The sequence below is a fragment of the Taudactylus pleione genome, unplaced genomic scaffold (genome assembly GCF_031769625.1).
Source record: "Taudactylus pleione unplaced genomic scaffold, aTauple2 ptg000156l, whole genome shotgun sequence".
NCBI lineage: Eukaryota > Metazoa > Chordata > Amphibia > Anura > Myobatrachidae > Taudactylus > Taudactylus pleione.
Window position 1 is genome coordinate 17,071,664 of NW_028284558.1, and position 25,429 is coordinate 17,097,092.

At 41.4% G+C, this 25,429-nt stretch overlaps 1 protein-coding gene across 1 annotated transcript in view; it reads left to right on the top strand.

Annotated features, from left to right (window-relative positions):
- Positions 1–25,429, top strand: part of SPOPL (speckle type BTB/POZ protein like) — a 50,061-nt gene that overhangs the window by 17,140 nt on the left and 7,492 nt on the right. The window contains exons 4-9 of the mRNA XM_088474864.1: positions 3,176–3,303; positions 11,896–12,073; positions 12,159–12,214; positions 15,179–15,301; positions 18,013–18,155; positions 25,020–25,073. Of these exons, the coding sequence (XP_088330990.1) occupies positions 3,176–3,303; positions 11,896–12,073; positions 12,159–12,214; positions 15,179–15,301; positions 18,013–18,155; positions 25,020–25,073 (682 nt within the window). The remainder of the gene's footprint in view (positions 1–3,175; positions 3,304–11,895; positions 12,074–12,158; positions 12,215–15,178; positions 15,302–18,012; positions 18,156–25,019; positions 25,074–25,429) is intronic.

Genomic DNA, 25,429 nt, shown 5'->3' on the forward strand with positions numbered 1-25,429 from the left:
GAAATAGGAAGTTAAAACAAAATGCTCTGTTCAGATTTTAATTGGAAACCCTTCTCTGGAAAGGTGGCTTAATAGTGATGTAAGAACCAAAAAGTATTTTAGTAGTGTCAGAAACCTGGCGCCGGCATCCCGGCGGTAAGTACTGGGGTTAGGCACTACTGGGGAAAGGTTAGGGTTAGGCACTGGGGGGGAAGGTTAGGGTTGGGCACTAGGGGGGGGGGAAGGTTAGGGTTAGGCACTAGGGGGAGGTTTAGGCACGGGGAGGGTTAGGATACTTACGAATGATTTCTAAAAAGTACAAGTTTATATTGTGCGAGTACTGTATAAAATGGTGATATTGATGTTGGAATGTGACCCACTCAAAAAGTGCCAAAATAGCCTTGGCATAATGGTGAGAAAGTAACTCAAGACGCCATTAGTATATTTAAGATATTTTATATCAATGTATAATCGAACATATAATATAACAAATGCACATATGTATATAAAAACACAATAAAAACCAATAAAATGTTTACAAACATCAATTACATATATTTATAAATGCTGATCCAAATTGTGTTGACACAGGTAGGTATAGAAAATCAGAATACCCTGAAAAATGATACGTCCCAGAGGTTAATGAATTTCTTTTATAAAATAAAGCCATCCTTGTTGTGTTCATTTATTTATGGATAAGAGTCCTTTAGTATTATTGGACTTGCAACAAAGTATATTGTGATCTTTGCCACACACGATGTAAGGTGATATGAGCTTTAGGGGCACCTTTAGTATCCCAAAGAGCTCTTTCAGACCAAGTATACTCACGATCCTCGCAGGTAAGAATAGCCCAGATCTCCTAATTGCTCGTGAGGCCAGTTATCCAGGTTCAGCGGCACCGTGGAGTCTTGGCTAGATGTTGCCGTAATATCCTGCCTCTACAAGCCGGTATTAAATGTGTTGTCAAGTCCCGACTGCAATTGGCGTCTCCAGAATATAGCGTATCAATACATACCAGTCAGACTTTGATAAAGCTTCTAATCGGAGCAAAACGCGTCAGGGTCTACCTGGTTTAATTTGTGACTAGTATGCTAATGTCGACTTATTGATACGCTATATTCCGGAGACGCCACTTTCAGTCGGAGCCTAGAGGGGATTTGTGGAAATAAGAGATTAATTTTATATTATGTTTACTGCTGTTCTGTTAAAGTCCAGTAGTTTATTTTTTGCTGTAGTAGAGTAATTAATAAGACAGTTGCCATTTCACCTAACTATTGCAGCCATGCAGAGAAATGATGTGAAAATAAACCGTTTGAAGGTGGAGAAGCATTTTAAATAGTAACAGTCCATTATTAACAGAGACATTAAAAGAGGTATAAAAATACCCTCATACTACAGATGTGTCCTTGCTCATCTAGCCTCAATACGCCATGCAGCGCTATATTCCTGGTGTGAGTGAGTCTCCAGGTCCCATGCAACTCTTTTGGCGACTGGCGTCTGTTTCCTGTAAATGTGTCTAAGTTGCAATGTGATGAGGACACACCAGCAGCCTGTGCTGATCAGTTTGATATGTGACACTTGTATATCTGTGTGCGACTGAGTCTCTAAACTGAACTTGGAGTGGAAAGAAGCTGTGGCCGCTGCATGGTAGCACTTGGCATAGAAGTGACGCCAGCAAGTGCATGCGCATACTGATCACCAGACATTAACTCTCTGCACTACAGAGAAATAATGTAGTCCACGCATGGAGGAAGATCTCCCACAGCCTTGCTACAAATAATTAAGGGGCACCCATTTTTGAAAGAGGGGGGTCCTCTCTTTCAAATGTTGGGGCCTCTTAGTATGTATTGCCTGGTGATCACCAGGCAATTTTACTCTGGGTGGGAGGGCAGTACATGCTAGATTACCCCACATAAAAAGTGGGCACCCATATTTAAAAGCAGAGAGTCTCCACTTTCAAATTGTGGCCCACTAGTAGCTATTGTCTGGTGATCACCCAACCATGGTGCCCTGCGCTACAAATAACTCTCATTTCCACTATATGGGTGAGACAACCATAATTACTTGTGTAAATGTGGGATCACCCACGTATGATCACTAGACAATAACTAAACACAAAAAAATAACATTTTCCACATATGGAGAGATCTAAAGCCCATACCGAACATTCCCTATATCGGGTCAAATAAATAAAGTAACCCTTCATTTAATGCTTAGGTTTTATAGATTTTAAAATGGTAGGACTTGTTGGACTACCATTTTTTTCCTACATGTGATAAAATGAAAATGCAATTTTTTTAAAATAATTTTAAGTGCAGATATGTTTTTGACAAAACCTACACATAGAATTCTGCTTTTTACTATTTTTAAAGGTGGATTATTGGCAAAACAAAAAACCCCAAAGTAGTTATTTGTGGTGTTTATAAGATGGAAAATAAATGACTGTTTTTGTTTCAGTTTCTTCAAATGAAAAAAAAAACTGTTTTGTCCATTTGGGTTAATTGTTGGAATGAGTAAAGAGATTAATGGTATTTTCTGAAAATAAACACATTTAAGAGTAAATTTACTAATGTGATAGTTTTTAGCAGTGGAGATGTTGCCCATAGCAAACAGATAGTACTTAACATTTAACTAGCACCTTCTAGAAGATAATAGCTAGAATCTGATTGGTTGCTATGGGCAACAACTCCACTTCTAAAAACTCCCACTTTAGTAAATTTACCCCTTATTGTATAAAATAATTTGCTCAGACAGTTGTCAAATGCACCCTAAAAAACAAACTCTCCAGCTGAGTCTGACTACCATGGAGACTGGGAATTTTACAATGTTATTTTGGCCACAAAAAAAATCTTAACATGCAACAGTGCGTGGTTGGACTTGCTGGGGTTTGTAGCGTAACCCTAAGCTTCACCCATAAATAATCAAAACTTTTCTTGCCTGTAACAGCGTCAGTTTATATAGCATTAGAAAATCTCCATAAGCAGTGTTACCAAGAGCATGCATACATATATAAAGTGTATTTTATTGATAATTATTTAAAGAATTTTGTTTTAGATTTTATTTAAAGTGAATGTGTTCAGCCTAAGCCATTTAAATATGTTTCACTGCATTTTAAAATTTGAATATATACATGTTATTATACATCACTAAGTACCTCTTTGTATTTTTTTTTTATGTTTTTCTTTATTTTAAACAGAAAGTCAAAGAGCTTACCGGTTTGTGCAAGGCAAAGACTGGGGCTTTAAGAAGTTTATCCGACGTGATTTTTTACTTGACGAAGCAAATGGTCTTTTACCAGATGATAAACTTACGCTGTTCTGTGAGGTGGGTGGAATTATGTTTTACCGCTCTGCTGTTAAATGATCTGCAGTTTAGCTTTTTATGATATTACTGTTTTTTGGTTTAAATGTAAACTATGAGCTTCCCTTGTAACTGTTCAATGTCATTATAATGAAAAATGTTTGATTTTGTTATTCCCAAGTATTAAGCATAATTATTATTTCAATAGTTGATGTACCTTCATGACAATTTTTTTAATTTAACGTTAAGGTTGAAATTCATTAGCCCCAATAATTTATCTGGGATGAAGAAGGGAGGTAGCATCAGGCTTTATCTACCGAGGCTATTCAATTAGGCTCCCTTTTTCACCCAATAGCAGTGTTAACGCCCGTTAACCAATGTTAACATCCGTTAACACATAGAATCCGTGTAAAGTACGGGATACAGTCAGGAAGCAGACGGTCGAAATGCTGAACGCCGGCTTTTCGACTGTCTAATCCTTGGCAGGGGTCTAATGATATGCGTCGAAATCCTGACGCCTATCATTATCCCTATTCCGGGTGCCCGGCATACCGAACGAAGGTAAGGCGGGCGCGGACAGCGGCGTGGGGGGTTGGGTTAGGTTTGGAGCTCCGGGGGGGGGACTTCGGGTTAGGCACCCCCCTGGGAGGGCTGGCTAGGGTAAGGGGGGTCAGGGCCTCCCTGGGGGGATGTTAGGGTTAGGCACCCCCCAGGAGACTTAGGTTTAGGCTGCGGGGAAGAGGGGGGTAGGTTTAGGCACTTACAGGGGGGGTTAGGCACTTGGGGTGGGGGGGAGGTTAGGGTTAGGCACCCCTAAGGAGGGGTAGGGTTAGTAATAGTAAAAATACTTACCTGTCGGGATCTTCTATTGCCGGTCTTCTGGCGTCGGGATTTGAACCGCCGGACGCATTAACTGTTTCATACCGATCCCTAAAGTACATGGATTCAGCACAGCATGTTGGGCATGGCTGCACCCATTGTGGGTGGGTCTAGCATGTGAGAAGTACCCATTCACAGGAGCATGGCATAGCACACAGCAGCTGGGGCTAAAGTATTCACTACTGTATTAGGATGGCGGGACAGTCCCATAATAGCTGCATTGTTATCAGGATGTATTTTGATGCCAAAATATAGCACACAAAAATGTAAGTGCTACAACTTTATTTTGTACATCTCTCAAGTAAATTCCACATAAACAAAATCTATTTTCTGTCATAGGGGGCAATTCAATTCAACGCGAATTGAAAGCTATTCAATTCAATGCGCTGTGTGGTCGGAGAATTGCCGGTTAACACGCCTATTGTGCCTTAACAAGGGTGTTAGGGCGCGTTAACCGGCATTTTCTGACCAAAGTGCCAGGCGCACAGCCACGCTAAGTAGAAAAAGAGCTGCGCGCCTGGCACTTTGGTCGGATTTCTCCTCGCATCCCCAGGGGGGTGCAATAAGGAATCCTTAGCGCGGTGTATTGAATAGCTTCGGGAGTCCCTCCCGTTGCTATTCAATAGCGCGTTGAATTGAATTCCCCCCATAGAGATAGATGAATGAAGGACTTAATTTTGACATAACATCAGGTCATCTTAAACGCACATTCCGCAGCACATATCCTAACCCGCTGCTCCATGCTCCTTCCTCCCTATCTACCCCATCTGTGTCACTCCTGTCCTTCTGCCCTTCCCCTTTAGAATGTAAGCTCTCACGAGCAGGGCCCTCGTCCCTCACGTGCTTCTCCCCCTACTTATAGTATAATTTACTCCTAACTCCCCTATTGGCGCCTAACACTTGGTTGCTGAGGCCCTGCTGCTTGTGTTATGCAGCTATGTTTATAAACCATGTCCTTGTCCTGCATTGTTTTGTGCTGTTAATAACTGTTTTTCTTGTGTGCTCATTTATGTACTGTGTAAGGCGCTGCGGAACCTTTTTGGCGCCATATAAATAAAGGATAATAATAAACTATCTGTTATCACCTGCTAACTGCAGGGTTAACACAGATTTCTTTTCAGAGACCCAAAAAGAAATCCCCGGTTTGCGCCGACGTTCAGTTTGCACCCATTAACTTAAAGGGGCTAATTGAATTCCCCCCTCAGGGTCATTCCATGCCAAATCATCACAGCTTCCAACCCGACCGTCTCAGATTTTCATGAGATTTGGCAGGATGGTAGACGGCATAAAGGGACTTTCATATGTGCAATTTTAGCCCTCAATGATACACGGTGTTCATGTTGTAGGGTTGCAAACATGACAAAAAAATTTAAAATGTACGCTTGCATGGTCAAATAAAACAAATTATAACTTTGCTTCAAATTGTGGTAGAACTTTCATGTTGGTCTTGTTTTGAAGCTAAGGGACCAGAGATTTTTAATAAAAAAAATAGTTTTATTTTTAAATATTGACTTTTACATTTCAAAAAGTGTTTAATTTTTTGTACATAAACTATTTATACACTTAAATACAATCTCTCTTTCGTTTAAGCTTCATTTTGGGAAGCCTTTGGTAACAGGAGTAAAAAAAAAATATTAAGTACGGTAGTTGAACCATTCTTGCACTAACCATGCAACTGGCAAGTTCAGACTTGTCTTGTAGTGCACAAACAAAATTTTGGGCGGTCCAATAGTAGGTGCTACAAGGAACCCACCACCACTGTGGACTTACCCTTTCATCTATTTCCATGGACTGACAAAGCCAACTTCATTCCAGGTGAGGTTGAAACTACTCAATTGGAACATCTAGGTGGTTGGTGGGCATTCTATGAGAGGGCAGAACTTCTCCTTTTTTTATCTTGTTGGGAAATACATTTTTAAACTTCTATTGGCCTACGAATAAATGTTTATTGGAAAATACTCTACTCCAGTGATATTTTTTGGGTCCCCCCTTGAGATCATCCTGTGTACATCTGAATCGGCATAAAAGAAACCTTTTGGGGAATGCTAACATCTGTTCCCAGGTGAGTTTATACCCAGAAGGGTACATACAGTGGATTGTGACTGATTGTTAAGTGATAAGAAGATTTTACTAAAGAAACCTTTATGTGCATGCATCTCACTGTTTTGGGGTGAGTTGCCTTGATGATACCACCATCAGTTTTTGCAGAAATTTATTTTATTTAAATAATATTTCTTGTCATATTTCTGTTTTCCCTGATTGAGGATATCATATCTTCAAACACGACGGAAGGGAGACACACATACCTTGATTTGTGGACAGCGCTACTTTTGGACCGCCCATAAATTTGTTTGTATAATCTGGGGATTTGGTGCTCCTGGGCGTGGACTGAGCTCCAGTCCCGAGGCGCAGGTGGTTTAATCTATTGTTGATATATTTACCAATTGCCTTGTAGTGTCTCTCTCTGTGTTCTAGGGATGGCCATCGATGGCACCATCAGTGATAACCATCAATGGTACAAGAACAATCTATGGTGAGCCGTCGATAGTTTGCATCACTCGATGGCCACTGCTGCCAGGTGTCTGGCAAGCCACGGGCTAATCAAACAGCAGGGGACGGGGCATAGGTGGCGGGGCTTAGCGGACAGCCAGGGAGCAGAAAAAAACCCCATAGAGTTCCACTTTGCCATCGATGGCAAGACCATCGGTAGTAAACCATACTATTGATGGTCGATTGCCATCCCTACTGTGTTCTTCTCAGTCTGGCTGCAGCTTCTGCATTGAGAACTAGTGATAGAAGGGACTAAGGGCTCGATTCTGCAAGGAACGCAGTTGCTTATACTCATGCAATCGGCCGATTGTTGCATTAATCACCGTGCACGTGTGTGAACTAGCCACTGCCATCGGGACTGCGATTGAGACCTTAAAATGTAAAACGACAGACCGATGATCCTGGCGCTTATCAAAAGTATATTTAATTAGGTGAATGCAAAGATATATCTAATTAATATAAAGCAGCAATTGTTAAACACTGGGATTTGTGAATACCCATAAACAAACAATACTAAATCTCAGACTGCGCTAATAATGCTCTTATTGTGAGACAGCAGAATCCACACATGTATATAAAACAGTCATGGCTCCAAAAACTATAACATTTTACAAAATTCTTTATTATATAAATAATATATCAGATTTAATGAAGACAATTATCTCACAATTAATGATAAAATACCTCTTTGTATTGAAACAATGTTACCCTAATATACATTAGTATCTATGTTGATAAATTACTTATGTGCTTGACACATTGGAATATCATGGACAGTTTAAATCAAATAAATCATTGACACCCAGTACTGAATAACATTCCAGTTAGAGTTCTGAATTGGTGTCCAAACAAAAATGTCACGTGCAAATTATCTGGCCAGATATATGTACCGCTGTATGAATTGTACCTGTCCTTAGCCATGAAGAACTGGACAGCGCTGTAGTGACTTAATGAAGTCGGCTTCCCAGGTATGGTGAGCAGCTGCCAGAGTTGGGCTATCCGTAGCCGTATGAAGCTGTAGGCGCTGAGGTGTCTTATTGATGTCGGCTTCCCAGGTATGGTGAGCGGCTGCCAGAGCTGGGCTGACGTTATATCAGCAATAACTCTGTCTCCCTTGGACGTCCGCTAACCCGCTGTGAACACTGGGCTACAGCCTGTAATTATCCACCTACGTGTGATGCGGTCGGCTTGCAGTTGTTGGGGATAATACATCCAAAGTGAACTGTCCATATGCCAATGATGCCGTGCAATTTGGGGGAACCCTGTAGCATGAACACTGTATCACTGAGGGCTAAAATTGTACATATGAAATTTAGTTTATGCCGTCTACCAGCCTACTAAATTTCATGAAAATCTGAGATGGTCGGGTTGAAAAGTTACTTTTTTTTGTGATGATTTGGCACGGAATGACCCCTCAATAGGTAAATCAATTCAATGCGATGGATGCAGCGTGCCGTTCCAGAATGCATCCATCCACAGCAAATGTTTTGCCTCACACGCCATAGAGGCTTTCAACAAAACTTGTGATGTGAGTTTTGACGCACCTGGCTGATATGTGCGCTTCTGAGCATTGCGGTGATGCTCCACAGCGCAGTGTCCATAATTAAATTGCCTCCTAAAATTTTTTACTTACTCTAGAAATTTAAATAAGAGCATAATAGGTTTTGATGTTTTAGGCCACTTATTTATGTGTATTATACACAATAATTTGCCCGTTGCCATTAATATACACTATCCTGATGCCACTACTCGTCCCCACTGGTCAGGTTGTCACTCTGTGCCATCAGCGGGCTGGCAGGAGAACTAATTAACTATGATTCATTTTACTGTTTAAATAACTTGAATAATAGACTCTGAGTGATCCATTATGTCCAGATAAGTATTTAGACCAGGTTTCTGTCTACTTTAGGGATGTCCACTTACAAGTGGCCTATGTTTATCAGGTTGTATGTGTACTGGCTACTTGTTTATAATGTAACTATACTCGGCAATGTTTGCATTATCAACTCATTAAAAGGGAAGAACTATATATCAAAGAGGCTCTTTGTGTAAAATAGAAAATGAGCTCTGTAGTCTCTGGGTGGTACGTAGCGAATTATTAATACACGCCAACTCCTGACCTCCCTAGTCCGGTAACATTACAGTAACTCTATTATTCCTGGAGGCTTTCTCTCGTTGCAGGTGATATGCAGAATAGGGCACAGCTACAGATGTATTCTCATACACCTATTCATTTTGTACAATATGGCGCAAGATGCCTGACGCAATTCCAATGCTGTGCACTTTCCTCAATTTTGCATATGATGTACTTAGGAGTAGTTTTTGTTGTTGTTGCAGTGGAAGTAGTATAAAGTCACAGATGAAGCATAATGATGCATGCCGCAGGTCACTCATTGGATTGGTCTTTTGCTTTTTTACATGGACTGCATCATTTTTCCTCAGTTTTTCTTTTTCCCTAATTTTGTATCTTAAGCTGGGTAGACACTTACCGATGTGTGTACCCAGCGATGTGACGGCCGACGGGCCAACATATCGTGCGGCCAGTACACATTACACGATCCGGTACTCGACCGCCTGATATGTTGGCCACCGGCTCCATTCACCTGCCTGGTGTCGTTCATTACATTGACAGATTGAGCAGTATGTACGACAGATCTGACAATGCGCTGAACGACTCTGCTGGAATGCGCATGTGTGGGCGACATCGTCTAATGTGTGTACACCTTTACTTTAGTTATAATGTACTATATACTAAGGATTAGTGTTTTTGTAGCAGAGGAATTGTTTTACAGCTGTACAGGTGTGTCCTCATGCATCTAGCCGCCTTGTGCATTTAGCAACCTTTCTGGTCGCGCCATGCTGTGGGCATAACGTAGCATTTCGCATGGAGATGCACCTGCAGTCACACACAGAATCTAGGCATGCCGCATATCATTTTAATCAGCTGAAGCTGCCTGTGCATCCTATTCGGATCACTGCACGAAAAGATGCTCAGGGCTACCGAGTCACAGTGCTCCTACGCTTTATGAGTAATGCGACTTATAGCGCACGGAGAATAGATGTATTTGGTCGCATCTGTAGATTAAGTATTCTGATACATGGCGCGAGTCACTTGTATAATCTGTCTTTTGCTTTTTTTTAAAACTATTTTGTGTATGTATTCCTCTGTTTTGCTACTTTTTCCTCCTTGCTTCTTAGCTTGCTTATAGTGTACTAGGTAATTAAGACTGGTGTTTTTTGGCTTGGCGCACTAAAGGGACTATTTGGTGTGATTTGAGGATATGTCTAGGATGACACCCCTCTAGCTGCAGCTTGATCCACAATTTGATCCCTCCTGTCTGTTTGAAACATAAATTGTATTTTACATACAGAAAAGCAGGACCTGAAACAAGTACATTCATTGCAGTGTGTATCGCTGTTTTTGTATTGCTATTTTGGAAATTTTGTACAGAACACAATATAAAATAGCTAGAAGCATCATTCATTTGGAAGGGAAACTGCTTTATTGTCCTTTTCTCTGCACTGACAAAGGAACGTTTACAAACCAAATACATAAAGCATATGCAATTTCTGTGTTTTAGTAAGTAATGCCCTTTAACCAAGGTTCACCAGGTAGTGTAGACTGGCGGCCACCACAAATGACTGTAGAAGTTAATAAGACTCATTCAGAAGCTGGTGTTTATACATTTGAGTACATCGCTCATACCCAGAACTATTAGGCATCGTGACTTCTCATCTGTGGGGAGACATCAAACACTAGGAGCTACTAATAAAAACCTTTTTCCTTGCTATCTATTAACATGGTTATGGCCGAAAGACTTTGTCTTGTCTTAATACAGCATGTTATGTGATTGTAATTGCCTAGTTGTGTTCCCTGAGTAAAGGTCTGCGAGGACACAGTTCTGCCCGTTGTTAGCAAAGCAATTTGAGTTTCGTAAACCAGTCATGTGCAGAAGGTCACAGCCCGAGATCGGCTGCTAAACACATCTTCACACCTTATCATCACTAGCATAGTCTGATTAGTAGCTCTCGTAGTATGTGAATGTGTTAACTGCTAATATACTTCCTTTTGATCTGTGTCTCCTGGAAACGTGTAAAATTGGCAAGATTGCAACTTAATTATATGATATTATTGTGTGCAAGGGAATAATTGATATGCGGCCCCTGAGACCACATGGCGCAAATATAGCACATCCTATTTCCATTTAGACAAGTTAAATGAGCTGTTCCATGATTTGTTATGAATACAATTATGTGGCTGACAAAGAGGATGAAGCAACTGTCTGGTCTCGGAATGATCACAACCTGAGCTGACTGCTCAGCTTCCACTTAATGGCCTAACCAACTGGTAATTTGGGTAATCTGTAGGATGTCATTAAAAGATATACTTAAAAAAACAGATGTTTGTAAATTTTTGTATAGTGTATTATTCCATGTGTAAATATTGTAATACATATCTGTATTAGATTCCTGTATATTCTTAGAAATTGTAGTTGGTGTCAGAAATCATTAGTGTTTGTATTGTGCAGGAAAGTAATTGTGAACATATATGCCACCCTCGCCCAATTTGTATTGTTTTTCAGATACCGTCTGGCTCTTGACAATGCTTTTCTTTATCTTGGCAGCTTAACTTTTTCTAGTCTTAGCAGGTTGTACGTTATATACAGCATGTGGCAGTGGTATTTAGAAAATAACGTCATTACTTTATACTTCCTCATTCTATTCTACACCCATTATCCCCAGATAGGACTTTGTAAAGGACTTTGTAGAGGCCTTTGCGGCTACTGGATGAAAAGAGGACTGGAGAATGTGGAAGGTTTTGAGAAATGTTGAAGACCTTGAAGCACACTTACAATGTTCAGTAGTCTGTGAATAGTTGCCCTTCCTTAGCAACATTTGTAACCATGGAAACAAACTGGGACTGCACTGATTGTTTCCATGATTATAAATGTTGGGTTCAGCTATTCATAAGCTATTTAATACGGCTGAGATGTGTGTTTTTTGAGATTTCAACAGATAATTTCAGGCAGCCGTCCTTTTACGATCAAGAGCAAATTATAGTATATGGCAGAGTAATCTTAATTGGGAAAATATTTTTTGAGTGGTGTTAATTCCTTTGAATGGTTCTACATAAGCTTACACATATATGATTTACTGTGAGCATTTTTTTAATTTCTGTTTTACTAGGTGAGTGTGGTTCAAGATTCTGTGAACATATCAGGTCAGTCCAATACAAACAATTTGAAAGTCCCAGAATGCCGCCTGGCAGAAGACTTGGGTTATCTCTGGGAAACCACAAGGTTTACAGACTGCAGCTTATATGTAGGCGGTCAGGAATTTAAAGCTCATAAATCTATTCTTGCAGGTAATGTTCTCAATAATTACTCCCATCTTTGCTTTGGTCTCCCTGACAAGAGTACATTCCTGACCATGCTTTTCCTCTCTTGCAGCTCGTTCCCCAGTGTTCAGTGCAATGTTTGAACATGAAATGGAAGAAAGTAAAAAGGTATTAATGTTTACAGCTGCGTACCAGGGAGATAAATCTCTGCTAACAGCATGCTACTGTTTGGGCTTTGTTCTCTAATATTTCACTTGTAAACCCTTTCCAGATGGTCCGTATTCTGTGTTGTTTACAGCTCTGCTTGTGCTTTAATTTTTACTGCGCTTTCTAGATTGTGCCAGACATTTTCTGTTGTTTCTATAAAATAATTGTCTATTATTGCCTTCTAGTGATGTATGGATGATCTGATGGCAGAAGTATATATACTGTGCCATATTAATGAGGCTCACTGACCATTGTCACATTATTTGGAATTAATGACAAAGAAGTATATAATATGTTCTGTATGCAGAATACTTTTCACAACCATGGGTGTCAATATCAGGAACTTGTCAAACTGAATTAATTTTGATACGGCTCAGATTTATGGGGGCATATGTTTTTCTGTGCCCAAATTTCATGTCTCGTCGACTACTTCATGTGTACCTACTAGTCCACATTTATCTAATTATTCAAGAGGACTTCCATCTTAAATGGGTTTGAAGACTTGGAATATCATTGTAGTATGATTCAAAGAGCTGACGGATTGCTGACTCCTGACTGCACAGCTGTCCATTGTTTTAGCCCAATGTGTCACATTCCTATTTCACCAGCTTAGCTAAGGTTCTCTTCCAACTTCTGGTAGTTTAAACCGGCACTCCCATTTACATGGAAGTTAAGGGATGGAACAGTAGAAAGCCACATTAACAATGAAAGGCGTTCAGCATAGTATAGTCTGAAAATATATTCCTAAGGACATGATACAAATAAGCCTGTACTGTTGAGAAGTCTAGGCTTTCTTAAGAGTTATAATGTAGCCCTTTTTTTTTTTTTGAAAGCTCCCTTTAGTATCCCACAAAGCACAGGCAAGGTCTTTTGTTTTAACTCCCACCTGATCAGACTCAAAACTAAATATTTAATTTAGGGAGGAATAGTCTTTTACATCAGGGCTCGACAAAACCCGGGTGCCAGGTCGCCATGGCGACCAGATTTTCAGCAACCCCCGGGCCCTGTAGTCAGTGGTGGGCTGGGCAGGGTGCCATGTGCTCCTCGGGCCGCTGGCCGCAGGCAGTCTGTGTCTCTGTGACACAGACTGCACCGCGCGTGTAGCGCTGACCGGATGGAGTTCGGTCAGCGCTACACAGTGACTGACAAACACACAGCCGCCGGCGCCGGCAGCTGTGTGTTTGTTTTGAGTGGCAGCCAATGAGAGTCTTTTAGACTCTCACTGACTGCCGCTGAACCCACTGCAGGAGCCGCTCCATCTTCCGGCTCCTGCAGTGGGTAATGGGAGAGACGTCATGACGTCTCTCCCATAATGCAGAGTGGCCCGGCCTGGGAAGACGAACGGAGGAGCGGATGGCGGGAGCGGGGATTCAGGTGTTTTTTTTTTTTTATTACGTGTGGCACTACAAGGGGGAAAGCACTACTGGGGGGCTCTACAAGGGGGAAAGCACTACTGGGGGGCTCTACAAGGGGGAGAGCACTACTGGGGGGCTCTACAAGGGGGAGAGCACTACTGGGGGCACTAAAAGGGGAAGAGCACTTCTGGGGGCACTAAAAGGCGGATCTACTGGGGGTACTACAAGTGGGAATTACTACTGGGGGCACTACAAGGGGGGATTACTACTGGGGGCACTGCAAGGGGGGGAATACTACTGGGCACCGCAAGGGGGGGCGGGGACTACTACTGGACACTACAAGGGGGGGGACTACTACTGGGGGCAATGCATAGGGGCTACCACTTCTGGGGGCACTGATTAAAGGGGCACTACATAGGGGGACCACTACTGGAGGCACTGCATAGGGGGTGTGGCCGTTACTGGGGCACTGTATAAGGGGGGATGTTACTAGGGCACTGTATAGGGAGGTGCTACTAAGGACAATGCATAGTGGGGACTACTACTGGGGGCACTGCATAGGGGTGCCCAAAGCATATTCTTGCATCTGGGCCCACCACTCTCTAGTTCGCCCACTGCCGGCGGTGGCTTTGCTTGCCCGGGGTTTTTGACTGTGGAGGGGTGGTCTTTCTGGGGGTTGGTTGCCTGGAGAGGCAGGTTAGCTGCTCAATAATGTGGCTGTGGGTGGGTGGTTTACCTGGGGTACCCCGTTAGTGGTGTGGCCATGGGGGTTGGTTGCCTGGGGCGTAGGTGCTTAGTAATGCTGCCCTGGGGGAAGGGGGGGTCTGGCTCCTACACTTTCATCCTGGCTCCTAGGTTTTAGAAAAATTTGTCAAGCCCTGTTTTACATAGATAGCTGGACACAGAACCTATAGCTAAACAAATGCTACATTCATTGGGAATCAGTATGAAATACCGACAGTCGGGATCCCGGCGGTCAGAATCCCGACACTTGGATCTTGACAGGGTTAACATACCGACACACTTGTTGGTCGGTATGCTAACTCTACCCTAACCCTCCCTGCCTGGTGCCTGAACCTAACCTTCCCCCTTCCCCCGTGTGCCTAAGCCTAACCTCCCCCTCCCCGCACCCTAAACCTAACCCTCTACTCCTTACCTTAGTGCCTAACCCTTAAACTTAACCCTCCCCCCAACCGCGGTACTTATTTTCGGCACTCGGGATGCCGGCGCCGGGATTCTGACCGGCGTCTGTATTCTGGCGCCGGTAATGTAAGCGTCAGCATCCAGACTGCCGGGATGCCGAACGCATACCATTCATTGGGCAGCACGGATGGTGTAATAGATAGCATTACTGCCTCACAGCACTGAGGTCTTGGGTTCAATTCCCACCACGGCCCTATCTGGGTAACTGTTGATGCACATATTGAAGCAATGTGGGGATGATTACACTTAAGTGGCTGTTGAATAAGAAACATAAAATTGAGTTGGTACGACTGTACGACATTGGAAGCTATTTTAGGTTCTTATTTCTTACTTGTTTCTAATCTTATCTTTCTTTGTTCTTGCACAGAATAGAGTAGACATTCACGATGTGGACCCCGAAGTATTTAAAGAAATGATGAGATTTATATATACAGGAAAAGCCCCTAATCTTGACAAGATGGCTGATAACTTGTTGGCAGCAGCGGATAAAGTAAGTCTTTTGCCAATTAAATGTGTGTATATTTTTTCACACTGACTTTGAGTGTCTTTATACAGTTTTATTTACAAGTTAATACTAAATTTGTGTGATTTCTTAAAGGGCAAGTTTATTTCATTTAGTTATATGTCCTGTTACATATTAACAGGATTATATCTCCATTTCCATGATCCACCTGCTCCCCTCAATATATTTAGTTCTTCTGATCTACTTCTTCACTACCTATGTCAGGTTTTCAAATTGGGCTTTTCCATTTTGGAAATGGGGAGATGGGGTTTTAGTATGGGAATTTCACTAGTCTTATGTAGGACATTTAAAAAGCTGGAGGGGATATGATATTGCCCTCTAGTCAGAAATTGCCATTGACGAATAAATTATTTTTTACCACATTTGTGCAGGTAAATTTCTATTATACAGTGGTAAATAATATATAGAAGTGTTGCCCATTGAATATACGAGGGTGGTTCAATAAATAAGGTGGTTCAATAAATAAGGTAACAAGACGTCTCATTTCATAAATGCATTCAACTCGTACATATACGTTTAATCGATAAATAGTATGGCCTTGTTACAGAATATTTTTCCACATAGTCCCCATATCGATCTACGCATTTGTTCCAACGGTACACCAAGGCATCTATCCTGGCATAGAAGATATCATTGTCAAGCGCCTGCAGCCAGGACATGATGGCTTGCTGAACTTCACCGTCTGTTACGAATTGCCTTCCACCCAGGTGCTTCTTCAATTGTCTAAAGAGCTGGAAATCACTGTGTGTCAGGGCTGTAAGGAGGATGGTCCAGTACCTTCCAATGGTAGCACCGTAACAACTCATGCGTTCAGTTCGCTGAGTGTGGCCTGGCGTTATGGTGCATCAATACGACACCTGTTCACAGCAACCCAGGTCGTTTTCGACTAATTGCTCTCTGCAACCGGCTCAATGTGTAGCAGACCTCATTCACAGTATCTCTCCATGGTGAGGAAATAAACAAGAAGCACGCCCTTCTGGTACCAAAGCAGGGTTGCAATGCCCTTCTTTGCTGATGGAGTTGTTTTGAATTTCTTTGAAAGTGGGGACAATGCTTACTTCCATGTCATGGATGCTTGCTTCGTCTCTGGTGTCACATGATGCACCCACTTTTCATCGCCTGTAACAATACGCTGCAATAACTACGCTCTCTCCTCATAGTACTGCGTCAAGTACACTAGAGGCAATCTCATCCAAATTGGTTTTGTGAAATTCTGGGAGTTGCTTCGGTACCCATCCTGAACACTTTTTCCTGTATCCCAGTTGCTCATGAACAATGTTGTGCACAGTACCCAATGAGGTGTTCAGTTTGCCAGCAATATCTCTAACTCGAATGCATCTGTCCTTCTGAATCCGACCTCAATGTGGCACAAATTTGTCGTCTGCGGTGGACGTACTCGGCCAGCTGGATCTCTGCTCATCTTAAACGTCGGTCCTGCCGTTATCAAAGGCAGTTCACCAAACCCAAACCTGTTTCCGTGACACATATCACCGTACACCTTGACATGTTGGTGATGAATTTCAGCTGCTGATGTGCCCTTTAGAAACAGAGATCTGATCACACTACCTACCTCAATGTTTGACCATGTTTCCGCCAGCACCGCTATCTTACAACTAATGTTGGGACAGTATGACTGATATGAGGCACAGTCGAATGGCTGTGAGGGGAAGCAGAAGTCTACCTGCTCTGGCCTGGCTGGAAATTAGAATGAAATGGAGAACATTACACACGAGTGGTCATGTTACAGTACCTTACTTATTGAACCACCCTTGTATATCATACACAGATTCAATTAGCCTGAACTGACTAATTACCCTTGATGCAGTTTTCAATTACAGCTCATGGAAGCCACTTAACGCGGATTTCTGTTCACCTCCTGAGGATCGAACAGAAATCAGTGTTAAATAAGGTTTTCTGCCTTTATCATGGCAGTCGCAGACATGTTGACCCATAGCTTTGGCTACTTATACCGGAATCTTTTCACTAACGCATGTTAGCAGCAGATTTACCACACAAGGAAAAGGGATTTTAGTTGAATAGCCTGTAAAAGTCGAAGACTATTTCCCCGAGCGGTAAATTAACGAGGCTAAAAAAGGGGGGAATGCCTGGTGAAATTTTGAGGACATAAAGGTTTCACTTTTAAATGTAATTTTGTTTGTCTGAGGCATAATGCTCCAAATTATACAGCTTTTGCACCAAAATCCTGGGTCCAGCCCGGGACACTGAAAGTGGGTTTCATGCTGTGTAACAGTAGCTTGAACCCCGTATACACTGCAGGCTGGACCTGGGATATTGACGGGGCTTACCTCTGCCAGCGCACCATGAAATGCGGCTCTCCCTATGCTGTAAACGGGACCTAGGTCGAATGACCCAGGATACCCGTTATCGCTGAGCCTTTTCCGGGTCTTACCTGTATGAAACCCTACTCGAGACCCTTGAAGGAATGCCGGGTCAGTCGACCCGGGTTTTTTTCCTTGGAGCCTTTTCCAATGAGCTGCCACCCGGGTTGACACGGCAATAACGTGGGTTTTGACGGCGGTGGAACAGGGATAGAAAAACTATCAAGAAAATCCTAAATCCCAAGAATTGTAGAAAATCAATCTTGTACCTGTATTTACATACTTTTCAATCTAGAGGACTTACTCCAATGTTTATTAACGTTTTCCTCCCTTTGCCAGTATGCTTTGGAACGGCTCAAAGTCCTGTGCGAAGAGGCTTTGTGTAGTAACCTGTCAGTGGAAAATGTTGCAGATGTCCTTATCCTCGCAGATTTGCACAGTGCAGAGCAGTTGAAAGCACAAGCAATAGACTTTATTAACAGGCAAGTGAAATGTGTTAATGTGTCTCAATGGGATGTGTGTTGGTGTTTGTCTCACTGTGACCGGAACCAAAACAATTAGCATTTATTTACATTTTGAACTGAAAAATAAAATGGCAAAACCTAAATTTTGCACTGGACTGCTGGGCTGGAAAAAGTGCTTTAATTGGAGGTGGGGTAAGTGTTCCACTAACCCCCAAATTTGAAATTTTTATTGATGATGATGATTTTTATTTATTTAGCTCTTTTTTTCCAATAAGACTCGAAAGTGCTTTACAGATAGATAGTATGAATATAATGCAGAGGTCTAGATTTGCATAAAATACAGAAAACATAAATATACTTTAATACAAAGATGCGGCAGCCATTATGGGTCATCATTGCCAAAAATTATCCAAAAATTTGAGTGCTATATATAAACAAGGCTCCACAATATGAGAGCTATTATGGGAGAGCTAACACGAGAAAGAGGGTTAGGCAGTAGTTCAGTAGGGGCACCTTTCTAAATGTCTCCCAAATGTAGGTTGTGTCCCTTACTTGTGTGAAGCAGAATTAATCTGAGAGTTTGAACTCCCATCAGGTCGTAGATCTAGTCACATGGTAACGAGCACTTACAGGTAGAAACCAGAGGCTGTTGCAGAGGCAGATGAGCAACTAGCCCCTTGGAGGTCAGAGCAGGAAGCCATCCAGACTGCTTCATAGGAGAGGCAGTACCTGACAGATGTGGCTTCCAGTCAGAGTCATTAGTCCCGTATCACTGGAGAGCAGTTGTGCTTTACACAGTCCCAACAAGTAAAAAACTGTAAACTCTCACCACCAAACAAGACCACCTGCATTCACACAGCTACTAGAGCCTTTGATTATTGCCCAGGAAATGACTGCAGACAGGATGCGGTCACTGGAGACGCAGCAATAACAGTAGAAGGCTACAATGGAGGCAGTCTCTCAGGACTCGCACAGACAGCCTCTCTCCTCAGATTTGTTTTACTGTTTCCACTTCCCTCCATCATATTGATGCTGAAGCCATATCCACATCTTTTTTTGTGCTTTTGTGTTACTGGTTGAGGGGGAAAAAAGTAAAATACTAAAACAATTCATGTGAATTATGCTTGCTGTAACGGTCACTGACATTGCCCGTGATTACATCCACCAGTCTTTTCTGTACAAAGCATTTCTTTTACCTAGAAGACTCCTTCGCTAATTTGATATGATCTGTCATTTCACGATCGAGAAGCACCACTCAATTAAGAAGTCGTTTTTTTTATTTTTATTATGTTTGGGAGGACTTTAAAAGAGTTAGTTAAACTTCACCCTCACATTGGTTACAGTTATATGTATAGTGCAGATCCATTGTAAATAATGGTAGTAGTATTACTCTAATGTGTGTACAATAGATATCTCTCAAGGTAAGTGTGTATTTTAGAGAGTGTGTATTATTCAGCTGAATAATATACATGAAATAATTGAAATGTTTATACTTTGCTAAATATGACTAACATGACTATTATTTCAGTCCAGTCTTTGTCCGCATTACGATTATGCAACGTGCAGAAAAAACATGATCTGTGTGGGCACCTGTAGCGCAGGTTTCTGTTTCCTTTGCACCCCACACTCTGCTGTCTCTCCTCTGCATCTATCTCCTCCCCCTCTCTTTCCACCTCTCTCCCACCTTGTCTCTATAACCCCCCGCCCTCTTATGCCATCTCTCCTGCTTCCCTCTGCGCTCTCTCTCTCTCTCTCTCTCACTCTCTCTTCCCCCCCCCCCCCCCCCCCTTCTTTCTGGTCTCTTCCTCCTATGTTCTCTCTCGCACTCCTCAGCAGCAGGTCGCCGTCGGAGTATGATGGGGCTACTATAACATAGCAGACTCAGAGTGACTGACCGCTTGGCTTTGCAGAAATGCACAGTGTGGATTATTTGTTTCATACAAAAGGGTAGAATTTAGTGATCTTGTACTTGCTTAGATAATAATTCTCAAATCTTTGACCTATATCATATCCATTTATGACACTGTCCTAAATATGTAGGAGGAGTTTTAGTGAACTGTAATGGAGTGAGGTATTGAATACATTATTTAATGGAGAATACAGTGTAAAGCCAAGTTACCACACAACAATGTATATTACCTTATTGATTTATGTCTGGAATGTAAAGTTTTTGAGGTTCAGTAAGTGTGTATAAGAACCAGAGACTATAAGGGATCCAATTCAATGGAACAGATAATTGGCCACAACACTCAATCAGCAGGTGGCTGTCTGTTCTACAGAATATTTTGACTTGCCTTAATATCTGAAAACTGTAATTGTGAGTTTGGTTATTTGGCTCTTTAAATGTAAATGCATAAACTTACCACATTTATATTATTCAGCTGTGTATTTGACAATGCTTTAAGAGAGATATGCAGTGGTGCGTGAAACTTTGTGAATCCTTCAGAATTTTCTATATTTCTGCTGAAATTTGGCCTAAAACTACCTCAGATTTTCACACAAGTCCTAAAAGTAGATAAGGAAAACCACATCAAACAAATGAGACCATAAAATTAGACATGCTCATTTTTTATTTTTTTTTAAAGTATAATGATCCAGTATCACATATCTGTAAGTGGCAAAAGTATGTGAACCTTTAGACTTTGCAGATATTTTAAAGGAGTCAACTGAACAACAATGGTGTGCATGGCAGGATTGCAAGGAGAAAGCCACTGCTCTACAAAAAGAACATTGCTGCCCGTCTGCAGTTTGCTGAAGATCACCTGGACAAGCCAAAAGATATTGGAACAATGTTTTGTGGACAGATGAGTCCAAAATAGAGTTTTTTTGGTTTAAATGAGAAGCGTTATGTTTGGAGAAAGAACACTGCATGCCAGCATAAAACCCTCATGCCATCTGTGAAACACGGTGGTGGTGGTATCTTGGTTTGGTCCTGTTTTGCTGCATCTGGCCCAGGGCAACTTGCCATCATTGATGGGAAAATTAATTCTGAATAGAACCAGAATATTCTATTGGAAAAAGTCAGTACCTCCTTGAGAAAGCCGCTAGGCGAAACGAGCGTCGGGCCACGTCATCAACAGGGGTCCCTGTGCGCACGGGGACGCCTCTCACCACGAACTATAGCAAACAAGCTGGCGTTCTCTCCTTGCTCCCCGCTGACAGGTATCTTCTCTCTTTATCCTTTCACTAGACTCTCATCAGCTGCCGCCTTTGTAGTTTCACCCTGCAATGCTGATGTAACAGGGTGACTACTTTGCCCGTGCTGACAGCAGAGAAAGTACTGCTCTCTTTTTTCACTGTGCCGCAGAAAAGGGACTCTCATTACCAGGCCTATGCATTAGTAAGACTGGTGATAGCAGATCTCTGGACTTATCAGTACACAGGTACTATTATTTCTACCTGTAATTATCTGTATAAGGGGGATGACAATTCAATTATCTATATACTGAGGGATGCCTCAGAAGCTTGTTTCCCAATATAGGGACAGATTAATAGAGTACGTGGTTATTACTGTATCTGGGTGATTACAACATTGATACAGTGACTTATACATGATTTATTATATATATACATTAAGAAATCTTTTCAATATATGTGATAAATTTTGCCATTTATAATTGGCTTGAGGTCTTACATCAATATAGGAGATTAATTATTAGATCTGTTATATTACATCACAGATCATGAATTTTGAATTGTTGCTTTTTGAATATTTAGCAATTTTTTCTTATTTATGAATTTGCTGATACATTTATTTATTGTGTTTAATTTCTTCTTGTTGGTGTAATAATTTATTATCGATCACATTTTGCACTTGCACATGTCACTTTATGGACATTTGTCATATTTATCATGGGCAGTGGTAAATGGTTGTTGAATGTGTTATAGAGCTGCCTTGCATCATTGTGAACTTGATAGGCGGAAGTTATAAGCATTACAATGGCAAGATATCTATCACTCTATGTTAAAGATTGTGCAAAAAATTCAGACCTTTTTTGCACAGTGCACTTTAATAGATTAACTATTTAGATACCCTGGAGTATTAATCAGTTGTTATACACAGGTGATTTTTGAACTAATTTACTGTCATTTTTTGTCATGTCAGCTGTTTTTCTGTTGCCTATTGAATGTTAATAATTTTAATTATTTTTGAATAAAAGTAAATTTTTAATTTTATTAAATTTTCATTTTTGACATAGTGTGCCCCACGTATGAGAGTTTTCTTTCCCCTCTTTCCACCTTTCTTTGGAAAAAGTCAGGACATCTGTCCATGAGCTGCATCTCAAGAGTACGTGGGTCATGCAGCAAGACGACAACCCAAAGCGCACAATTCATGCAACCAAAGAATGGTTAAAGAAGAATAAATGTAAAGTTTTGGAACGGCCATGTGAAAGTCCTGACCTTAATCCAATCAAAATGTTGTGGAATGACCTGAAGCGAACAGTTCATGGCAGGAAACCCTCCAATATAACATAGTTGAAGCTGTTTTGTACGGAGGAATGGGGTAAAATTCCTCCAAGTTGATGTTCAGGACTAATTAACAATTACCGGAAACGTTTAAAAGCAGTTATTGCTGCACAAGGGGGTCATACCAGTTACTGAAAGCAGGGTTCACATACTTTTGCAACTCAATAGTGACATTGGATCATTTTACTCAATAACAAACTGAGCACGTCTAAATTGTTTTGTCTCATTTGTTTGATTTGGTTCTCTTTGTCTACTTTTAGGAAGCTGAGGTAGTTTTAGGCCAAATTTCAGCAGGAATATAGAAAATTCTGAAGGGTTCACAAGCTTTCAAGCACCACTGTATCTACAGTGCCTTGCAGAACTATTCACCCCCCCCCCCGTTGCATTTTTCATGTTTTGTTGCCTCACAACCTGGAATTAAAATGGATTGTTTGAAGGTGTGCATCATTTAATTCACAGAACATGCCTACAACTGTGAAGTTGAGTTTTTTTTAATATTGTGAATCAAACAACATTTAGGACAACATAACAGAAAACTTCAGCGTGCTTAACTATTCACTCCCCTAAAGTCAGTACTTTGTCGAGCCACCTTTTGCGGCAATTACAGCTGCAAGTCGCTTTGGATAAGTCTCTATGAGCTTGCCACATCTTGCCCCTAGGATTTTTGCCCATTCCTCAAGGCAAAACTGCTCCAGCTCCTTCATGTTGGATGGTTTCCGCTTGTGAACAGCAATCTTCAAGTCTGACCACAGATTCTCAATTGGATAGAGATCTGGGCTTTGACTAGGCCATTCCAACACATTTAAATGTTTCCCCTTAAACCACTTGAGTGTTGCTTTAACAGTATGCTTCGTGTCATTGTCCTGCTGGAAGGTGAACCTCTGTCCCAGTCTCAAATCACAGGCAGACTGAAACAGGTTTTGCTCAAGAATATCCCTGTATTCATCATCCATCTTTCCGTTGACTCAAATCAGTTTCCCAGTCCCTACTGCTGAAAAACATCCCCACCGCATGATGCTGCCACCACCATGTTTCACTGTGGGGGTGGTGTTCTTGGGGTGATGGGATGTGTTGGGTTTGCGCAAGACATAGCGTTTTCCTTGGAGGCTGAAAAGTTTGATTTTAGTCTCATCTGGCCAGAGCACCTTCCTCCATACATTTGGGGAGTGGCCCATGTTCCTTTTGGCAAACTCAAATTGTGTCTTCTTAATTTTTATCACTAAGTAATGGCTTTTTTATGGCCACTTTTCCATAAAGCCCAGCTCTATGGAGTGTACGGCTTATTGTGGTCACATGCACAGATACACCAGTCTCTGTTGTGGAACTCTGCTGCTCCTTCAGGGTTACCTTTGGTCTCTGTGCTGCCTCTCTGATTAATGCCCTCCTTGCCCGGTCTGTGAGTTTTGGTGGGCGGCCCTCTCTTGGCAGGTTTGTTGTGGTACCATGTTCTTTCCATTTGATGATGATAGATTTGATGGTGCTTCGGGGATCATCTAAGATTTGGGTATTTTTTTATAACCCAACCCAGAATTGTACTTCTCAACAACTTTGTCCCTGACTTGTTTGGAGAGCTCCTTTTGGTCTTCATGGTACGATGCCTCTTGCTTAGTGGTGTTGCAGCCTCTGGGGCCTTTCAGAAAAGGTGTGTTTATACTGACAAATCATGTGACACTTAGATTTCACACAGGTGGACTTCATGTCACTAATTATGTGACGTCAGAAGGTAATTGGTTGCACCAGAACTTGAGGGACTTCGTAGCAAAGGGGGTCATTACATATGGACATGCCAATTTTCAGAATTTTATTTATGAAGATTCATATATACATATATATATATATATATATATATATATAAAAAATGTTATTTTTTTTTCTCATTTCACTTCACCAAAGTAAACTATTTTGTGCAGATCCATCACATAAAATTCCGATTTACAAAATAAAATAAATTACAGGTTGTAATGTAACAAAAAATGTAAAAAGCCAAGGGGGGGTGAACACTTTTGCAAGGCACTGTAGTGGAATTACTGATTCTTCAAAGACTGGAATTTATTATACTCATCGGGCAAAATTTACTAAGCGGCGGGTTCTAAACCCCGGGGGTTTGACGGCGGGTTCTTAACCCCCGTGGGTTTCTTGGCGGTTTTACAGCGGTTTCTAAATGACAGCCCTGTTCTATTCTATACTAAAATGTGTTTTGACAGTGTTTTTGCAGCGGTTTTTGCCGGGGTTTATAACCCACCACTTAGCAAATTTTGCCCATTGTCTCTTATGCAATGTTACTTTAATAGATTCAAGGGGTTTACAAGTGCCCTACCAAAAATGAAGGGTGAAAATATGAATTTGCATTATTATTTGTTTTTGTCTTTGTTTTTTCACTGTCCTCTCTTATTGTTTCCGGTTTTCTATTTTCAGATGTAGTGTTCTTAGGCAACTGGGTTGCAAGGATGGGAAAAACTGGAATAGCAAGTAAGTGTGCATGTTTTCCTTTTTTTTGTATTTTATATATTATGAGATGACTGTACAAATGGTGGTATTGCACTGTACTTCTGTTCAGTGACTTTAATTATGAGTGGAGTTTTCTTTAAGTGGTAAACTATAGTCATATGCTTTACTGACCAGGTAAAGGTAATATAATCTTGGTAAGGAATACCTAAAGGCAGCCATTTTGTAATCTTAACCAGTATTCTTGAGAATGCTTTTACTGGGGTCCGTGACTGATGTGACTCCTCCTTAGTTATGTCACTGGTTCCTAGTGAATTAATATTATTAATAAACTTTATTTACTGTATAGTGTGCCACACACAGTCCACAGCGCCGTACAG